The sequence below is a fragment of the Gymnodraco acuticeps genome, unplaced genomic scaffold (genome assembly GCF_902827175.1).
Source record: "Gymnodraco acuticeps unplaced genomic scaffold, fGymAcu1.1, whole genome shotgun sequence".
NCBI classification, from domain to species: domain Eukaryota; kingdom Metazoa; phylum Chordata; class Actinopteri; order Perciformes; family Bathydraconidae; genus Gymnodraco; species Gymnodraco acuticeps.
Window position 1 is genome coordinate 2,674,510 of NW_022990224.1, and position 21,293 is coordinate 2,695,802.

At 41.6% G+C, this 21,293-nt stretch overlaps 1 protein-coding gene across 2 annotated transcripts in view; it reads left to right on the top strand.

Moving 5' to 3' along the window:
* Positions 1–21,293, top strand: part of LOC117547853 (cyclin-dependent kinase 17) — a 38,090-nt gene that overhangs the window by 6,431 nt on the left and 10,366 nt on the right. For both annotated transcript variants that reach the window (XM_034218739.1, XM_034218738.1), the window contains exons 2-4: positions 9,344–9,492; positions 15,736–15,900; positions 16,708–16,841. In XM_034218739.1, coding sequence (XP_034074630.1) covers positions 9,366–9,492; positions 15,736–15,900; positions 16,708–16,841 — 426 coding nt within the window. In that variant the 5' untranslated portion in view covers positions 9,344–9,365. The remainder of the gene's footprint in view (positions 1–9,343; positions 9,493–15,735; positions 15,901–16,707; positions 16,842–21,293) is intronic.

Sequence of the window (21,293 nt, forward strand, 5' to 3'; positions counted from 1 at the left end):
TAACTTATGCTGAATGGCAAACCTGCTCCGTAGCTATCAAGTCATATTACAGGATAAAATAAATACAGAAAAACTGCCGTTGCAGGAAAGACTACCGCAAAAATCAACTGACTGTGTGAATGTGAAAATTAATATAATATCACCTCCCATCTTCAGAGCAATCTGACTAATATAACATTGGCGTTAAGAAAGCTTACTTAATCTGCCACAACATAAGTAACCGGATCAAAGTAACATTGCGTACAGTCCGCGGCACTGACTTGGATGTGTCCCATTATCATTCATATCACATCATAATATATCTTGTATTTCTTTATCGGAGTCAGCTTCTTGAGCCGTATCTGGCCGTGCAACACTAACGGCCCATCTACACTACAGGCATCGAAAAATGCTTTCAACGCTTCGCCCATTCATTTTAATGGGGTGACGTAGAAGATTTTTAAACTTCGCCGAACTGCATTGTGGGGAGCATGGCATGGCTTTGCAAGCATCACGAGCATCTATCGGCATCAAAAGTTGAACAATGTTAAACTTTTGAGGCTCGATGCTTGGCATCATTACATTACATTACATTGCATTTAGCTGACGCTTTTGTCCAAAGCGACTTACAATAAGTACATTCGACCAGGAAGACACAACCTTGAAGAAAACAGAATCATATAAGTACATCAGGTTTCATAGAGCCAAACATTTCATTGATTGATTGATTGATTGATTGAAAAGTTTATTAACAGCTTGTATATTGGGTACAGTACAGCTCAAAACATACAATTGTTAAGGGGATGCAGACCAGAGAAAGACTTTCGTCTTGTTTACATCAGGGTCCCCCATTTCCAATTCATCATATCATTTAAGACATATAAGACATATTTGACATACAGATGGCTTATTTACAATTTACATACAGGTGGTTTTTTTACATACAGATTGCTTATTTACCATTTTCATTTTAGATTTCGTTCTAATACATCCTAACCGGACATTTAAGACATACCAAGTCTACAGATATACAGTTAGTAACAGAGTCTAAAATGCGAGTATATACATAGATGGGGGGGGGGGGGGGGGGGAGCTGTCCATTGAACGACAGGTTGAGATTTGTACCATTACCGGGGCCAGTTTTGCAATGCTCTCCCCCGAAGGTGCTCTTTAAGAGAGGTTTTGAAGGTAAGTATAGTTTTACTTTCCTTTACAGTTGTGGGAAGAGCGTTCCACCTTGATGTGGCATAATTGCGAAACGTGTATTCCCCCTTTTTTGTACCAAATCTGGGTTTCACATGATTTGTGGAGCTCCCTCTGGTGTTATGATCATGGTATTCCTTGACCTTTGGGAAGAATTTTGACATGTACATGGGTACCATAGAGGTGTAGTGGATCTTGTAGACCAGGCCCATTGCAAGTAGCTGTACTCTGTCGTCTACTCTAAGCCATCCTAGGTTGTTAAAGTGGGCAGAGGTGAGGTGGGTTCTAGATGAAAGGTCAAGCAGTAGTCTGACCAGTTTATTTTGCGATGTTTGAAGTTTTATTTTTAGCGCCTTGGAGGTGCTATGGTACCATGACGACCCAAGTGCTACTCAACTGGCTTTAGGTAAGCCAGTCCTTTATTAGTATAAAAGTGCTTCGTTAATAATTCTAACGCTCGAAGTGGAGTCGAAAGAGATGAGTTTTCAGTTTGCGCCGGAAGATGTGCAAGCTATCTGCCGTCCTGATGTCAATGGGGAGCTCATTCCACCATCTTGGAGCCAGGACAGCAAACCCACGTGTTTTTGCCGATGGGAACTTGGGTCTCCCTCGCAGCGAGGGCGCAACGAGTCTTTTGGCTGATGCAGAGCGTAGTGCACGCGCTGGGGTGTACGGTTTAACCATGTCCTGGATGTACGAAGGGCCAGATCCATTCGCAGCATGGTAAGCAAGTACCAGTGTCTTGAAGTGGATTCTAGCAGTTACCGGAAGCCAGTGAAGGGAGCGGAGGAGCGGAGTGGTGTGGGAGAATTTAGGAAGGTTGAAGACCAGACGAGCCGCTGCATTCTGGATGAGCTGCAGAGGTCGGATGGCACATGCAGGTAGACCAGCCAGGAGGGAGTTGCAGTAGTCTAGGCGTGAGATGACGAGAGCCTGGACCAGAACCTGAGTCGCTTTCTGAGTCAGCTGGGGACGTATCTTCCTGATGTTGTAAAGCGTGTATCTGCAGCAACGCGTTGTAGCAGCCAATCAAATCCCGCGTATGCAAATCTGCCAGTACAGGCGCTAGCCAATCAAACTGCGTGTATGCTGGGAGAGACTACGCAGGTCATTTCCTCATATTCAAAAAAATGGAGGGAAAATTCATTATAGCGGTAGTGAATCACCCGGTGCTGTATGATCAGTCTCTGTTCATCTACCGGGATACAAACCGGAGGAGCGAGGCATGGAGGGAGGTGGCAGAGACAGTGGATGAAACTGGTAGGTTTTCGCCTGTTTGGGGATTTTATATCCAGTTTACTTCGTTTTAACATTGCTATTGCTTTGTATGCCGGGGGCGGGCGGGAGATTCTTGATTGGTTGTTGGTCGCCTTGGGCGCGAGAAATCACCAAGCCTCAGACACGCCCAGCTTCAAGATTTTTTGATGCCTGTAGTGTAGACGGGCCGTTACAGGGTCACATACTGTAAGCATAAGTATTATTTTAAGCAATACATTAAGTTGATGAAACACTTGAGTCAAATGTAATTAAAGTCAGATCCACTCGTGTCACGGGGCAGTGATATCATAAAACTGTTAATGTACGCATTCAAACACTTTTTCTTTTACCAGCTGTATTCACCTTCCAGGTGCAGCTATGTGGCTTTTATCCTGGATAAAGTGTTTAAGTCATGGATGTTTAAAGTTTAACTTCTTCATATTTGTCTAAAATTATAGTTTTCTTTTCATTCAGCAAGTATGACGCTGCGCTGTCAGTACGCGTGTCCATGTTTGTGATTGGTCAAATGTTGCTAACCCCGCCCCTTTCATGTGAACGAGCACTCAGCCGGACAGAGAAACCCTGGCTTGAGTTACCGAGTTGATAACCAGCGTCATAGGACCGTTTAGCGAGATCGCGTTTGTTTTTGGATTAGTTAAGCCAGATAACTCAAACATATCCAGGGTATGTTGAACTGGATTCGTAGTACAGGCCTCTGGTCTCTGTAAAGATGTTGGCACAACATTCTCCAACGTTGCTAGGTTAGCTAGAGTCTTCATTTAGCTATCTTATGTTCCTGAGACCACATTGACCCTTAGCAGACTGGGTAGAGGGATACATTTAAGTCCTAGCTTTTTTAGCTTTGCTTCCATCTCAGCTCTTATTCCCCTAATCCTGGTGGTCCATTTACTCTTGGTAGTGTTTGGTCCGGCAGGTCTTGCTGACTGCTACTGTGCTCAGAAGATGTTGTAGACGGCACTCGTCCTAAGATTTTTGGTTTATTGCTTGTAATAAGGTCAGTGGTTAACAGTAACACAAGCTCGAGACATTTCAATGTTCTCTCCCTGAACATAAAACACTTCAGTGTATACCCTACTTGTGAATTTTGAAGCTTCGATTAGAATGGGGTTGCTAACAAGTGACTTGAGGACACTACTAAATGTTATCACCGGAACAATATATTCCGACCTTAGCTTAGTAGTGCTTATGGTAGTTATGTTATTGTGATGCAGATCATTAATAGCCCAACGTTAGTTACTTTCTTCCTTGTGATTGAATTTGCGCCAGAACATTTATAAAAATGGGGTTCATTTAAAAAGACTGTTTTGCAGAGTTTTATTATGCTCTAATCCAAAAGCCAATGGAAACTTGACTTTAATATTCATTGCAAACTTTAAAGAGGCCCTATTATGCTTTTTTGGGGGGTTTCCGTTTCCTGTATCGGTCATATAGGTTTTCGTGCATGTTAATGGTCTGCAAAGGCTAATATCCCAAAGTTTCCTACAGATGGAGTTTCTCTCCCACACCCCAAATATGAAAGCTGAAAATTAGCACAACAGGGCCCCTTTAAGGTTGGCCTACAAAAACACATCATATCTGCTATACTCCATAAGCATGTGACCTGTTTTGACCCCCTCAAAGGATCTACAACCATACACAACCCTAGCTACGTACCTGCAGTATTGAACATGTTCATCTGCTGTGTACCGCTGGCTGTATTGGGCCACAGGAAGCTTAAAGAGGAGCAGGCCTGTCAATCAAGCAGCTGTTACCATGGTAGCAGTGTTAATCAGCTGGTGTTGAATCTTATTGCCAGTGAGATCTGTGGCTGTGCGTCACTGGTTTGGCCTCCTCCTTCGACCAAGGGCTTTGGCTAAGGCTTCTGTTGTATTCACACACACACACACACACACACACACACACACACACACACACACACACACACACACACACACACACACACTGTCCTGTCTGTCAGCACCACTGAGCCCTGCAGACACGGGTGGCACGTGTGACGAGTGTGAATGCAGCAGGGTGAGGAAAGAGTGTGTGTTAGTGGGGCTGGGAAAGAGCAACGAAAATACGAGAATCTGATGAGACTTGTTGGTGTACCTGCTCTTCGACACATCTTTCTGTAGAATTAATGCCTCACCTGCTGCAGTGCGTAGGGGGAGCCTGGTTGTCAAGCTCAGCACCACGCAGCACAACAGCTACCTCCTGCGTCTCTCGAAAATGAGCCAACTTTTTACTGCGCACAATGCAGCCTTTATATAACGGCCCTATAATGGAGCCAGCTCCTTCAATCATGTCCTCATTGTCTTGGCTGGGATGAGAAAAGGCTGCTCTTTAGAAATTCTAGGCTGAGCTCACCCGTGAATCATGCCAACAGTCACGCTTGTTCTCTGTGTGTGAGGGCAGAGGAGCAGACGTTTTTCTAGGACCCTCGTTCTCCCGAAGGCAGTGACGTTAGCTGGTTTACTGAACCCTGTACGGGGTCACACAGAGGTTGCGATCTTGCTCTTCCTGTTTCTGTTTCTGGGGGTGGCCCAGACAGCAGACACCCTGTGGCAGCGATGGTGGCCGTGGTGTGATTGGTTCTTGTAGCAGAAGTGGGACAAAAGCTCAGACCTCAGCAGCGGTGGTGGCTCGTGGAGTTTGGCATTACAGAGCGGCCGTGGGGGGTTGGTTGTTCCGCACAGTGGGACCTCTTACCCTTTTTAAGGAGCCCGCCGTTCACCATCAGCGCAATCGCTGTTTGCTCACAGACAGAATCCATACGGAGCATATGTTTACTGTCACCACTGCAGCATCCATAGTGCTCCTCCTCTCCGCTGTCCCCCCCCCCCCCCCTCCCCCCGTTACCTCCTGTACTGCCAGATACAGCTGGAGATGTCGGTTTGTCTCTGAGGGGAGAGTCGTATTATGGTGGGTATTGATGGCTGGTTTAAGGGGGATACAAATGCAGACAGTCGGGAGTGGGGGGGTGGGGTTGCTATATGGTGGGAGACGGAAAATCAGCATGCATTCAGTCTCCTGCCGTGCTCTGCATTTCCAACAACATGGAAAAAGCAATGGGGTTGCCATGGGAACAAATCCAGAATCAGCGCAGTACTTGGACCCCTCTGCTGTAACCTCCCAACACACCCCCATCTCCCCCTGTATCCCCTCCTCCTCCCTGGCCCCCTCCCAGATCTGGAGCTCAGACCGGCGTACTTATGGGAGCAGGGATAAGGCTCGGGACAGGGATCATGTCCAAAGCTTACCACTGGATCCCAGAGCAGGAACGACAGCCAGCGGATATGGGTGCACACTAAAAGGACACCCCCCCCCCCCCCCCATCCCCCAAACCCCCCCATCCTCCTCCTCTAAACTGCTGCCATTAATTCTCCATTAAAACTCCCAGAAAGTGATTTGTATCCGGTCTGCCGGATAGTAGGTCATATCCCGGTGATTTACGAGATGTTAATGTGCCCCCTCATATCTCCACCATATACATTTATAATTCAAGAGGGTATTCTGGATATTGCCATGGAAACTAAAGGGAGATTTACTGCAAAAACCAACAGTGAATGTCCTGTACATTTTGAAAAAATCTGGAGCCAGATAATCCTGATTTATTTGCGCTTCCCAAAGTTTGGAAACACATTTTAGTGAATTTGTATCAAAGCTACAACGAATGACTGTTCATTTTTTATTGATTTGTCCATTATTTGTTTAATTATTCCATTAAACCTACGCCCTAGTCCTTTCTAAGAGACTTAGGTGAATTCAAAATGTTGTCCAAGTAACAGTCCAAACATTTTTGACACTTGATTAAATGACTGGAACATGACTTGATCAGAATAGTAGCTGATTTATTTAGTGTTGACTAATACGTTAAAATCAAGTGGGTTGCTTGCTTTGGAAAGAAAAGCAGGAAACAGCTTTTTGCAAACTCATAACTCTGAGCTCTGACAAACTTGTCTCTGTCAGAGCACCCTTGCACAGTTGTGATTTTTAAAGGTTTCCATTATTGTAAAGACTAGGGAGGCATTGCAAAATAAATTACGATGATAAATGATGAGCTGGTATTAGGAAATATAATAATATTTTGTCCACAATGAAATTGCAGCCAATAAATTATCAGGAGATAAAATAAAGCCACATTGCCTTCATAGACTTAATAAGCATGGCATTTAAACTCTAGAGTAGAGAAAACCACACGGGGTCACCTGACAACACAATTGAAATGTGCACAATATGTTAATAATCTTCTCAACTTAATTTTTAATAAGTGAGCAAATCTGTTATTTTCTTTGTTGTTGTGTTGTTGGTCGTAGCCAGTTCAGAGCAATGGAGTATAACATTAGCCATCTTTGCTCATTACATCTTAACCCTCAAGTGTGCATAAATATACATGTTATGTTTAAAATACAAAAGGTGGAATAATCAGTGAAGTTATGGGTTGAAAAAACCAGATTACGTTGACTTTTCTTATGCTGCGCACATGTTGCAGGCTGTGTGAAACACTGCAGCAGGATTGTGGGTAGGAAACCCAGCGAGCTGTTCTTGAGACGACAGACTGCTCCTCACGCTGCAGCTGATGTGTCATGAGGCGACTGATGTGAAGCTGCTCTGACAGTCCGCTTCACATTCTACCTCGTCGCAGCTTCTGGGATAATTACATTGATTCTTTCTTGACTTAGAGCACAAAAGGGCAGTATGTAGAAACGAACACAAGACGATTTCTCCATCTCTTGTACGGACCCCTGTGACTCTTTTTGCCACATTAATCTTTGATGTTGTCACATTGTTGGCAGAATCAAACCAGAAATGTTGCATACATGGTACTCCGCTAAGAACACTCACCCAACAAGATGCCCCTGGATGCATTTCAATGTCATGTTACTTGATTGTTGGGTGTTCAAGTCAGACTGCTATCTGAAGCTGTGAATTTCTGAAGTTTAAGTTCTCATGATCGATGGTATAATATTTTGCTTTGCACTGTCCCAGTTTGCTTTGGCCTTATGCCACGCGGCTGCTATTTGCTGTGTGAAGGAATGGGGGCAGACTTTTGGATAATTAAAACTCTGTTTGCAAACGTTTGCTCTAAACGTAGAGTTTCTGGGGTGTGAAATAGTCCGTGCCTCTGTCGAATCCTTTTAACAAACAGATGTATAACGTCTGTTTATGTCAAATTTTTAAAGATTTCAATTCATGACGCCATGTTTTGTTTACTGATTTTGTCATGTTTTCTGACTTTTCCACCAATCTTCAGGTCAAATCTGATTTGCCTGTTTGGGCTGATGCTTCTCCCATTCCCACTGCAACAATCAACAAAACACTTTTAACCATTTAAGTTGTTTTTGAAGCAAAAATCTTTCTTTTCCAGCTTCTCAAAAGTGAGGACCTGCTTTTCTCCATTTTAATATTTTGTAATGTGTATGGGTTGTGAGCTATTCATTGACATGGCTCTGGGAACTAGTTTGTGAAATGTGTTATTGTAAGAAAAAACCCAAACCCTTGCGAGTAGCCTTGATGATAAAATGTTGTTGTCTGTCTTGCTCTTATTCTGTTTTGTTGGGTTTTTGTAGCTTTTGTGACAAAAATAGATTCCTACCCACTGCAATTCCAATGGAAGTGATGAGGAACAGTACTCTCTCTTTGCAAAAATACATTCTTACGTTAAGCTGAAGATTATATGAGGATTTCACTTTCTTAGTTACAAACATTAAATAGGTATTTAACTTTTTAGTTTGAGATGAGCTATGCAACAAAATGTGTGGAGAAGCACAAAGAGGGAATGTCTTTCTATAAAGGCTGTGACTTTGGAAGTTCCCAACTTGATTTGTCATGTATCCCTAGTTGAACTTTGAATGCACTTTTTCACAGACGGTGGATTTTATCCTCCATCACTGGTATTTACATCATACATCTTTTTGTAGCCAGTAAGAACAGAAAGCAAAATGACAGCGACCAAAAAGTATTGCATAGCCATGGAAGAATTATTTTAAATTAACTTCCCTTTACCTGATGAGTCAAGCATTTAAGGGCAGTCTTTAATTTCAAGCCGTTCCCTGTTCCGGTATATGTTCTCATTATTTGTTGTTGCGTCTCTAGACCGAATTCAGGTTATGAAAGATATTTGGAAAACAAAAGGCTGTCAGTAGGGAAATGCCCTGAGGAGCTACTCATGTGTTGTCATGTCTGGCTTTACTCATCATCGTCTCAGACTGACACATGTCCAGATCTGCAGGAGTAGAGGAGTCATGATCTCTCTGTATCGAGGTTACAGGGAGAGGCTGCTTGTGATCTGCCAAACATTGACATATATGTTGATGTCTTGATTTGATATAGTTTTGATGGCGAATTCTCCCTCACACACACTGTCTGGGGCTCTCATCAGAGGTTACTCTCATGTACACAGTGAATGCGGCTGGAATGTGTAATGTGGACTCAATGCGGCCCGAGCTCGTCCTGCTCCATTCAGCAGCAAATCCCCCGGGTTTAGGATTTGCTTTTACAGTCCGCTGTGCCAAAGACCGTACTCACCCGTAAGAATCTCTCACCAGCTCGTCATGTTTTCACAGGGGCAGGAATGTAAAGCAATGTGCCCGAATGAGCTGAGTCATAATTAGTGTCAGAGTGCGAAGATGTTTGTGGCATTGTTCGCCCCGTCAGATTCCCGGTGATCTCACAACGTCTTTGATTTCACTTTGGCTCTGGGGTTGTGAAACATCGCTGTAGGCGGGTGAGGTGTATACTTTTGAATTAAAGGCACATTACATTACAGTCATCGAAATGTCAAGGCCTGCAACACTACAGATAATGGTGGTACTGTTCCGTAACTAAAACAAGCTGTATCTGTTCTTGTTGTGTCTTACATCACAACTCACGTATGTCTTGTTTTATGTGTCGTCCTCAGGCCTCCCCTTCCTGAGAGCTCAATGGAGAAAATGAAGAGGTTCAAGCGGCGTCTTTCCCAGTCGTTACGAGGCAGCCACACCATCGACGAGTCGCTGTCCGAGCTGGCAGAGCAGATGACCATCGAAGAGAACGGACTGAAAGACAGCGGTGAGTTTTAGAAGCAATTTGTAAACGTTTCTGTGTATGAGAAACAGTACTAGGTTTCATTGCCCATGAAATGTTTCATAACAGTTTCATCAAGCTCTTGAACACTATACGCACCGTTCTCCTGGAGAATTTATCTTTGTTTTTAAACTTTAATCAATTTGGCAAATGCCTCTAAATGATACGACACCTACGAGCCAACGTTTTACAATTTGATGCAAAACTCTGCATCATAAGTCCTTTTAGACATGGCATCTGTGGCTGAAGCCACAAGCTGTTAAGCTGTTAAAGTAAAACATTTGGCAGTCATATAGGGTTTAATGACATGGCGATAACATTGCAATCCAGTTGTTAATTACTTTAAACCGTACATGTCAACCTTAAAGGGGACCTATCATGCAAAATGCACTTTTTGTATGTCTTTTATACATAAATATGTGTCCCCGGTGTGTCAGGGAACTCACGCAGCGTCAGAAAATAAAACCCTCTCTCTTTTCCTCCGTACCCACATTTCTAAAAACGGGGCTACAATGGGGCTACAACGGAGCTGATCCAGGTTTGCGTCCGATATGACGTAATATCGGAAATGTAGGCTGGCTTTTAGGGTTGTACCAGAATATTCGTTCGTTGGAGTACTATTCGGGTTCCCCCCCCCGCGCGGAACGAATATTCGCTGCTGATTACTACCGAATATCCGGAGCCCGAAAAATGGTATTCGGGACAGCCCTACTGGCTTTACACCCACGGCCCTATCAGAAACAATGCCCGACTGTTTTGGACGTAATATGGTCGGTGCATGTTTACATTAGCATCGCTAACACTCAGAGCTAACCTGTACTGCACAGAGCATGTGTGTGAAGAAGCAGGACATAAAAAAGAACTCACCTTGTGGTATAACCGGCAAGAGAGAAAGCCTTTGAGCTCCATACTGTTTCAGAAATAATCCTTGATAATCCATGATATGGCATTTCATCACTGTATCTGCCAATAGAATCTCCCTCATAAACTAAGCCCCCTCCTGTTTTTGTTATAATTTTTTTTTTAAAGCTTTATACCCAAAATCAGCACTTTTGAAACAGGAAGTGAAATAGAGGGATATGAGGCATGGCTAGAATGGTTGATCTGTTTGGTATTTTGAGCAAAACACTTCATAGACATGTTTTTTATATATTTTTCTATATCTGAGACCTATGCTATTGCCTAAAAATAGCATGATGGGTCCACTTTAAGGTGGTATTATAGGAGAATACAAAGCTAATCTATGCTTCGCCTCGCTGTGATACTCCAATAGAAGTTCAAGCTGAATTATTGAATATTTTTGACTGAACGCACCTTCATGGTTTACTTCAGTCCTTGACCTATTTGTGCCCGAAGACTATATTTAGTGTAGAGGATTATTAATGGGTAATCTGCAAAGCTCACATGATGTTTGGCTACTGGTGCGACTGGAGAATGAGTTGGAAAATGATGTGGTTAGAAGAAGAAACCTGCAATGGATTATTTTTTTGTGAAGAAAGGACACTGTATTCTAACAATTACCATCTAGTACTAGACTCCTGGTACTAGGACACACATTTCACTGTGTGTGCTGTGTGCTCTGCATGTGTGACCATTAAAGAGGGTTTCATCCCTCCCAATTCAATTAGCAACGTAGGTGTCACATTAGATTTTCAGCCTGTTTTGTATTAAGGTGTCTCAAATTGGATTTAGTTCCCTAAATGTAATGGATGTATTTTTGTACCCCTTTTATCCAAGTCCAAACTGTCTCCAATACTGACTGAGAATGTGAAAGTGGACTGATCTTAACTGCTGAATATGTTTCAGGTTACTACAAAGTCTAATCTATGCTAAGGTTCACTGTTAGGCGATACACATGACTCGACATTTCTTAATAACAAGCACCTTGGAGTTTATGGCTTACCACCAATTCTGCCCAAAGACTATTTAGTAAAGGGAAACTATTATTTTATTCTGATCGGTCTCCCTTTCCTGTAGTGTGTTATAAAGGGTTTTATGCATGCAAAGTCTAAAATCCCAAAGTTCTCTCCTGAGGGAGTTTCTCTCCCACACACTCTCCCCCTCTGCCTGAAAAGCGTCTATTGGAGTCCTTTTAGTCCTGTAACATAGTGACATCATGTAACTCTTGCATTTCTATTTGCTAGTGCTCTAACATGTTGTATGTGATCGGTTAAGGGGCGGGACATCTCTAAGTGGCTGTGGTGACAGGGCTCTGATTTCAGACAGAGGGTGAAAAGAGGTGGTACAGGCAGTATCAGAAAAATAAAGACATTTTTTGAATATTAAAGTATGTAAACATGTCACAGTAGAAGGACCACATATACACCTGAAAATTAGGGCCCCTTTAAACTGCTAGTCACTTAACTATGACCTTTTTAGAAAGTTAATTTACAGACATTTACAGATATAACTTTTTTTTCGGACTCAACTCTTTATTTATGCTCCTGTAGACACACACACTGTTTCTCAGCCGCAGATATTGATGTTGGTTACATCGTTAATCTTGATCCCTCTGAAGGTTGTGGCCTCCGAGGTGTTAAAATCAGAACGGAGTGGCGCAGCAGCAGCTTATCTCTGCTGATATTCACAAACCTGCCGCAGTGAGGGAGCGCGACTCCGAGCTCTTACCACGTTGTTGCCATGGCTCCCAGGATCTGGAAACATTCTAGAGTTTCCATGACATTGCCACGGCAACTTGGATGACTTGGTGAAACCAGCCAGGCATCTTGATGCATTTTTCCGCTTGTTTTTCCTCCTTTTTTTTCATCTTTCAGCTCTTCTTCCTCTCCTTTGACCACCCAGAGTCCCCAACATCCCCCCAAAAGCTTCTTTCAGGCCTGTCTCTCTTGTCTTTTGTCCAAGTGAGAAGTTTGTTTCCCCTTCTTCAATCCATCAGATCGTCCAAGTCCTCCCTCCCCTCCCCACATCCCTCTGAGAACTAACTGGGCTTTTCTAAAGAGCTTTTTGTGTAGTGATTAACACCACGTTTGGCCAGAGTGTTCTGTGCTTGGTGCCAGGGACACAGAATCCTGTTGTTTTTGTGTGTGTATATATATGTGTGTGTGTGAGAGAGGGGATTTTAGCAGCCTGTGAAACAGTAAGTAGGGGAGAGAGGAGACGGAACGAGTGGCCAGATGAGATGTGATCTGAACTCTGGGATTGGGGAAAGCGTTTTGGTCCTGATCTGATTATGTAACGCGTATAACTCAGGCCTGCAGCAACAGAAGCAGCTGCACTGAGATAAGGGAGAGGTGGCATAAGGGACTGGATGTTACATGGAGGCTGTGTATTTGTCTGTTTTTACAGGAAATCTAGGAAATGCCTCATTGCTGTAGAAAGGTTGTGTGCAACAAAAAACAACACATTGATGAAATGGCTTTTGATATAGGACACGCCAAATGTTCCAAACTTTTGACATCTGCTCTTACAAAACTGTTACGTAGTGAAATCTGTTTTAAAAGCTTAACAAGACTCACACGCCCACAGCTCCCTGAATCAGCTTGAAAGGGCAGCCTGGACCTTGTGAGCTTAATTTTTGTCAATATGATTTCAATCTAAAAGATGCACTGAGAGTTATTGACCCTGAAAACTAGCAGCCAAACAAATCAGAAGGCGCTTTCAGATGGTGACCTGGATTGCTTCCTCTTAAACCTTCTGTGATCTTATTAAGTATGAATTATTAGCATTACTCGACAACTACAGTTTTTATTTCTTGCCCCAGTTTTATACGGGTTTAAGAGCCATTTGACAGAGCAGTCGCCTTGTTTTTCAAGCTTGAGAATCAGAGGCGATGGTTGATGACAGCCCAGTCAGGGGTGCATTTATCTAATCTCGTGTGGGAAGGGTTGCTGTGATGTCTCAGTGAAGTGGAGCACATTCAGTCATCTGTTGTTGTGCTAGAAAAACAAATTCAAAACGAGGCCAGCAAGACATCAGTGAGTGCATCTAAATCTTAGTGTTGTCTTTCTAAATTCTATGAATGAAAAACATCAACATCTTATTATTTTTTATTTTGACCTTAGCCCAGACACTTAAAAGTCCATTAATAAAGATACAAAGAAATGTACGATTGCACACCATCCAACAAAAAACTAAATTTGACCTTTTATTATAAAATAATACAAACCGCAACATTGTGAAATGTGAAATGTGAAAGGAAAAACTAGAACTGACAAAAGACTCACTTTAACAAAAGATAGGTTATAAATTCACACTGAGCATTTTCTACTCTTATCATGTTTGGGATTTAAAGTCAATTAGGATAGGGTAAAGGACAAAGTAAACTCAATTCACAGTTAGCATGATTCCTCGTTTGTCATTTGCACTGATCTGTTCTTTAGGGATTAGGGTTAGGGTCAATGAGGTACTTTTTTTTATCTACAATACAATTCCTGGGGAATTAATCACGAAAATGATATTGGATAAAGTAACTACAGAGGAGAGATTGGATATTTCATCTGATGGGGTAAAGAACAACCATCAGTGTTCCATAACATTGAAGCTAAAACCTTATTAAGCTATAGCACGTATAAAGTCAAAATATCTTTCTATCTTACCCCGTTCCAGAGACAAACCAATGAATGTGCCTGTTTTTCTTTTTTGTTAGTCTATACATGTCTCCTCATAATATTCGCTGCTCTTGTTTCAGCTCTTAGAGTATCCCTCTGTCCCGGCTCCATTTCCTCCCCACTTTCACAGTTGGTGTTTTAGTTAGTGCTACTCGGTACAGAATAAATCTTTCACCTCTGTCAGCTCCATTCTCGGTTCAAGACAACCGCTCCTCTGTCAGGCAGTTTAACACCCTTTTATTCCAGCCAAAATACACTGCTGCTGATTATACAAGACTTTTTTTATATTTACAGACTCAAGTCTCTCCCTTCTCTACTTCTGATATTGGATATTTACAGTATAAGGGTCACACTGGATGAGAGAACAGCTCTGTTTATAATCAGGTAACCTTTGTGTCAGTGGCAGGAATGTGATGTTCTGGAGAAATCAAAACACAAAAAGATAATATTGCTCTAGACATGGTACAATATGAACATTCATGTCAAGATTATCCTGGCCAAAATCATTTATGATTCACAATATTATCCAAATATGCTTTAAAGTCTTGAAACATACTTTAAGCCATTAACCATTCTACAAATAATGTTGTTGCATCACAGATAGGAAAAACAACGTATTTAGTCAAAAACAAATAGACTCTTTAATAAAGAATTCATGAACCAAACCCCTCCATAAATAAAGAATACAACAAGTTATATAACATTTATTGAGTCTGTTCTTTCGGTAGAATCATCTTTTTTATACAATTGTATAATTCTTAAATGATATCATCTCAATTTTCCACAGTTTTTTTGTCCCCATTTCTTTCAGTTGGTTTTCAGAGTTGTCAGAAAAGAAAATGCGTTCTTGTTTCCACCCATTTTCAGAAACACAACTCAATGTGAAATAGTATGACAGCAGTTAACTGATATAACATGCACATCTATGCATCAGTAGATTACAAGTTTGAATCTCTTATGTAACGCAGGGAATTTTATGCCGTTTGGTGTTATGCTATGTAAGCGCAGTAATAGTTGGTGCAACAAAAAGCTTTTAGTCTGCAAAATGTTTTAAATCTCCTTACATTTATACAACAAAATTAAAGGGGCCCTTTTTATGCGCACTTTCCGGCTCATCTTTATATTTAGTGTCTCTACTGTGACATGCCTCCATACTTTAATGTTCAAAAAGCTCTTTATTTTTCTCATACTGCCTGTGCTGCAGCACCTCTTTTCACCCTCTGTCTGAAACCAGTGCCTGGTCTGCTCTGATTGGTTAGCTGGCCGGCTCTGTTGTGATTGGTCAACCACTTGGAGATGTCCCGCCCCTAAGCCTATCACAAACAATGCCTTGGAGTGCTAGCCAACAGAAGCACAAGTGTTCCCTAATATAGTGTCACAAGCGTTTCCGGCAGGGGGAACTTTGGGATTTCAGCCTTTGCAAACCATTTACATGCACACTACAGGAAAGGGAACACCCAAAATGCAAAATAGAGGCCCTTTTTATGAACTTTCAGATTGCTACATTATGATTGATGATTACTGAGATTGGCGAATACTTGGAAAATGGAGCCATGTCATACACTCTGAGGCAAAAACTGAAAAAGAAAATGTTCACATTGATTTAGTCTCAGGCAGGCTCAGTCATTCATGATCAGATATGTATTTTCTTGTTCTGCAGAGCCCATAGTGAGGAACGGTCGTCCTCCCTCCGCCCACAGTGTGCACTCCTTCCTGCACCAGTACACGGGCTCCTTTAAAAAGCCGCCGCTGCGACGGCCTCAGAGCGTCATCGGAGGAGGTCTGGGCTCTCTCATGGTCATGCCTCGCAACGGCAGCCGCCTCGGTAAGACACACATACACGCTAACTTATTCAATAACTCACTCACAAACACGCTGTGATCGCATTAGATATGTATCTTTTCTTTGACTTTTAACAGAGGTTTAGCACAGGAAATGTATTGTGTGTCAATTGGTAGGATCTGTATAGAAGTTGCTACAGTGGATACGTTTGATTTAGTTTTTCAATGAGTGAAACCTCTAGATTCAAAGTCCACATGCAAGATATCCTCATTTGACTGCATGTCAAATCTTTTTATTTTATTATTTGTACATTTCTACTGTCAGCTGAGCCTCACACACAGCGATATGTTATGTGCCAGAGGCCTATATTAGTGCAGACACGCACATAAGCAGCGGTACAATCCTTCCTGTGTTACATCCAGTCAAACAATAAACCATTTGTTACGAAATGTGACCAAAGCTTTTATGTGTTTGAACACTTCCATCAAACCAGCAGCGTGATTTTGCAATCCAGATCCAATATTAAAAATGTTAACACTGCCATAAGCAAAAAACCTGGAGGAAATGGAGTTTGTTTAGGCATTGGAAGATTACAGTGTGATGTGTGGGTTTGTCTTGTAAGGCCCTGTGGCAAAGAAACAAATTAAATCTATCAGTCAAACTTCATAAAACCTGATACACTTGCTGCGTTTAAATCTTCTCCTCGACACAACTAGAAACAAGATAAGAACAGAGGCGCTCGTAAAAGTGTCCAAGAGTGTTTTTCTTTCCTGCCCAGTGTTGAGCCCTGCCCTGTTTCCTCAGACCTGCTCCATCTGTCAAACTCAAACTCTTATCCCGCATGCTCCAGATATCGTCCATGAGAACCTGAAGATGGGGTCCGACGGGGAGAGTGACCAGGCGTCGGGGACTTCCTCCGACGAAGTGCAGTCGCCCACGGGTGTGTGCCTTCGAAACAGAGGGAACAGACGCATCTCTGCAGAGGTAGGATTGTTTCTTTGTGCGTTTAGAAGTCATCTGTCCTTGGAAACCTTTAAAATGATGGACATGTTGTAGAGGAGATGAATCACTGGCTTCATACCTTTTTTAATATGTTACTTTTGTAAAATAAGTGATGACACATTTATCGTTCAGGGTCGTACGTACCTGGCTTGGCTGTTCTGATGCATTCACTGGGAAGTAAATGAAGCATAGTGTTTGATAATGGACCTTTTACTCGGCAGGAATCGGTATTTAATGATGTGTGCATTGCAGCATTGTGCTGTAACTCAGCGTAGGCAGATTCTGAAACACACACACACACACACACACACACACACACACACACACACAGTGACTCTAAATGTACTGTACTGCTGAACATGCTTTTAAAATCTGATTAATGCACTTTCACTGTCGCTACTACCAACCCCCTTCCTTACTTTCTAGCTCTGTCTTCATGCAAAACATACACACACACACACACACACACACACACACACACACACACACACACACACACACACACACACACACACACACACACACAGTTTACAGATTGTTTCATTCCTCTGGTGGTTATATAATGTCAACTCATTAAGGAAATACTTTTCACTCGCTGCGAATATCAATGTTATTGTTTGTTCTCTAAAAGGGATTTAATTTCACCACAAGCAGCTATTGAATCCGGCATGTGATTATTCAGCGCAGCATTGTTCTTTTTCCAATTTCATAAAGTTCAAACATCTGAGAACAAAAGCAAGCCACTGTAGAGATAAGGCGGTGGCTTGCACCACAATATGGCAAGTTTTTATTCAGCAGATCATATCATATGCCACAATATGGCCTGTCTTTCCATATGATATGGAAAGATAGGCGTGCACATGAATGCAGAACCAGAGAGTGACAGCTTTGATCCATGCAGCTCGTAGGGACACATGAGGCAGTAAGAAAGGCAATCGCACTGCTTTTTAGGTAACAAATAAAGAATGTTCTGACATTGATTTACATCAGATTATTTTGTAGATATCAGTAGTAATGAAAGAGAATGAGATGGACAAAATGACACAACTGCTTGATGCTTGAACAAAGCTCAATCTCTTCAATCCATCTTAATGGCCACTAATGGGATTTAAGGATGTACAACTGACCTTCCAGCCTCATAGTGAAAGTGAACAAGAACATTACTTCCTGCCTTCTCTATTTGATTTTTATTACGCTTAACATTCTCAGAAGTACTTACAGAAGAGGAATAGAAATATAATCTTTTTTTATCATTGCATATGAATGAGGTTGAAGATGGGAGTACTATTCAAAGATAGTAATGTATTTATATAGTTAAAAATGTCTAATTTAGAGCTTTGGATTAGAGAAGCAAGCTATTAAAACTTGATTTATATGATGTAAAATATATAAACACAGCCCAACTATGCCAACTCTTTCCCTCTACAGTAAAGTCAAATAAACACCCGTCAGGCCTCCTTTATCTTAAATAATTATAATGATCGTTAACATATTATGAACGTAAAGAAGAAACATGGCTAGACGGACACATTGTGTTTCAACCGTTTCATTTAGATTCAATTAAATGGTTAGACGGATTTATTAGTATTCTGCAAAAACATTTTTTTTTTTTTCATTGAGTTTTGTCGAGATATTGCTCTCAATTAATATAAATAATATAATAATCAATCCAAGCTTTTTTATTGCAATAATAATCTGCAATAATTAGCGGAAATATAATTATTCCTTTTTGTTTTTATTGCACTGCTGTGTTTTGTGCTGGGTGGTTGATGTTGACATCCTGCCAGCGCACCACATGTTGCTCAGTACCTGCTGGGCGATCATGCGAGGAAACGTCTTGTGATTGAAGAACACACACTTCCCTCCCTCTGACACGCTTTATTGGTCCGTTTGATTGCAGGACCTCTGGGGGATTTACGAGCAGATACCAGTTGCTACGCAGACAAACCAAACATGCAAGGCTGCACGATAGAAAAACTTTAAACTTGTAGTTAAGCAGCTTACTCCATTTGAAGCAACCCACACACAGATACATGACGCATCACCTCTAGCTGTGCATTGACAGAGTGTTCAAGAAGCGGTGCACCCCCCACTTCCTGTGACTGTTTCACAAGAAGAAGAAGTTTAGTTGGACAGAAACCCATGCATAGCTTTTCACACTTTTATACTGACAAACAAACAAAGCAGTGGGATTAATAGCGCTGTAGCCAACTTTAGGAACATATTTCACCATTATCTGTGGTTAAATGCAACTTTTGTTTCTTTTTCTGTGGTGTTTTACCTTCACACCAACACAGTAATAGTTTGACAGTGTCAGTTTGTTGCCATGGTATGTTGAGAGTAACTTAGCAACAGTTGTCTCTGGATTTGTAGCTGTGTTAATAGGGAATGGACCTGCACGGCTTACAAAGTAGCGTAACTTTTTCACTTTCAACTTTTTAAAACATTGTCAGTAGGCAGGCACTGTTATCTCGCTGGCAGTAACAGACACTCCAATACATATGAAAAAAAGCTAGAAATAAGGACCCTGGGATCACATTTCTACTATACTATTTATAGTAACATTGAAACGTAGCAAGAGATGCAGAATTGCAATATTGAGATGCTGAACTACAGTAACACAAACCACTACATGATTTAAAACGGGACATATTTTAATACGTACATATGCTGATAGATTAACTGTGCATGATAAGCCAACGTTTTGTTGGCATTCAGTTACCATAACATTAGCCATGTTTCCTCTGTCCGTATGATTCGATAGTTGTAGTTAAACCTGTGGATTTTTAGGTCCTTTTTTTATATTTGGAAATTGCAGACAAGTGTAGACACCAACTCTAAACACCAGAGAGGCACCGACCTCCGTAACAGTGATTGGTCCCTTCTTCTCTTAAAGAATAAGTACAGAGGTCAATAACTTCCTAACTAACTCCTCTGCTACATCACTGTGTCCTCATGCTTTGCCTTTGTGCTGATGTGACATTCAGTGGAGAAGAAGTGAGGAAGAGGAAATCCCTCCGTCTGTGGGCAGGTGGAGGACTGTAGGTCTCACTGGAGAGGAAGCAGGGCTGTTTCGGGATTACATCACAAGGATTATAGTAATGCGCTCCAGATGGGCCCCTGTTGTCAAAGATTAGGACGGGTTGATTGGACAACTGTTGGTTGGGGCGGGGTGCAGAGGTCAGGTGATGCATGGTATCACTTGCTCCTGGGACGAAGCAACAATCCTGACTCAGCATACGGAAACGGCAAGCTGAGAGTTATTTCATTGACAAATATAGATACCAATACATCAATCAAAGTGTAGCAGTTATATAAATGATTTGATGTATAGATTTTTACCATGCATTTAGATCTGAAACAATTAGACAGAAGTTAATATACAGCGATTTTTTTTATAATTAATTTCATGGCGTTTTTTCTTCGTCTTATATGATAATAAACTTATTATTTCTAGTTTTTGGGCTGTAGATCGGATAAATAAGCATTTTTCAGAGGTGAATCATTTTAAACATTCCCCCATTTTCTCAAATTATAATGGCAAATCAATTAAAGGTGGGGTAGGTAAGTTTCAGAAACCGGCTCGAGTGCACTAAAATTTGAAAGTACACAGCCGAAAAGAATCCGCCCCTTCCTTCAGACTTCCTTACAGAGCACCTCCTCCTCCAACACACATGAACGCGCAATGCACGCCCAATGACGGCACGAGATACATTTGTGCGTGCACGAGATGGAAGGCTGACAGACAGGGCGGCAATCCAATCCGTTTACCCGGGCCGGCGAAACGGATTGGTTGTACTTTTTACAGTATTACGGTTTCCACAGATGAGATTTTTTTAATGGATTTTTTGTCAAAGCACTTCAGATATTCATTGCTATCGGGATGTTAAGAGCATTCCATGGAATATAACAAAAAGTGTGTCTGGAGCCGGTTTCTGAAACTTACCTACCCCACCTTTAATCCAATAACCAATAAATGAGCCATAAGGGCAATCGTTTTAAATTGCAGTCCCATATAAATTATTATATCCCATGGCTCTTGACAAAATAATTTAAATATATGTTGCATAAAAATAAACAAATAAATCCTCACAGCAGCAAAATCGGTCGTGTTACACTATTGTAATACACATTGTCCCCTTACTACAACCTTTTATTAATTGCTATATGCAGATTACGGTATGTCCCATTCATTAAAGTTGTTTTAAAAGTAATGTAAACGTCCGTTAAAGCTAATCTCATAACTTCAAAATAAAGTATTAAAAAAAAAGCTAATCTCATGTCTGAATCTGTCCAGCGTAGACAACAATAAGGGCCGAAGCGGAGTCACCGTGTTAGTTTAGAAGGAAAGGCTTTGGGGTCAGTCACCTTAGGTTACAGATTTATCAATGAGCTGGTTGTTGAAATGTAGACGGTTCAAGGTTGCATATTGTT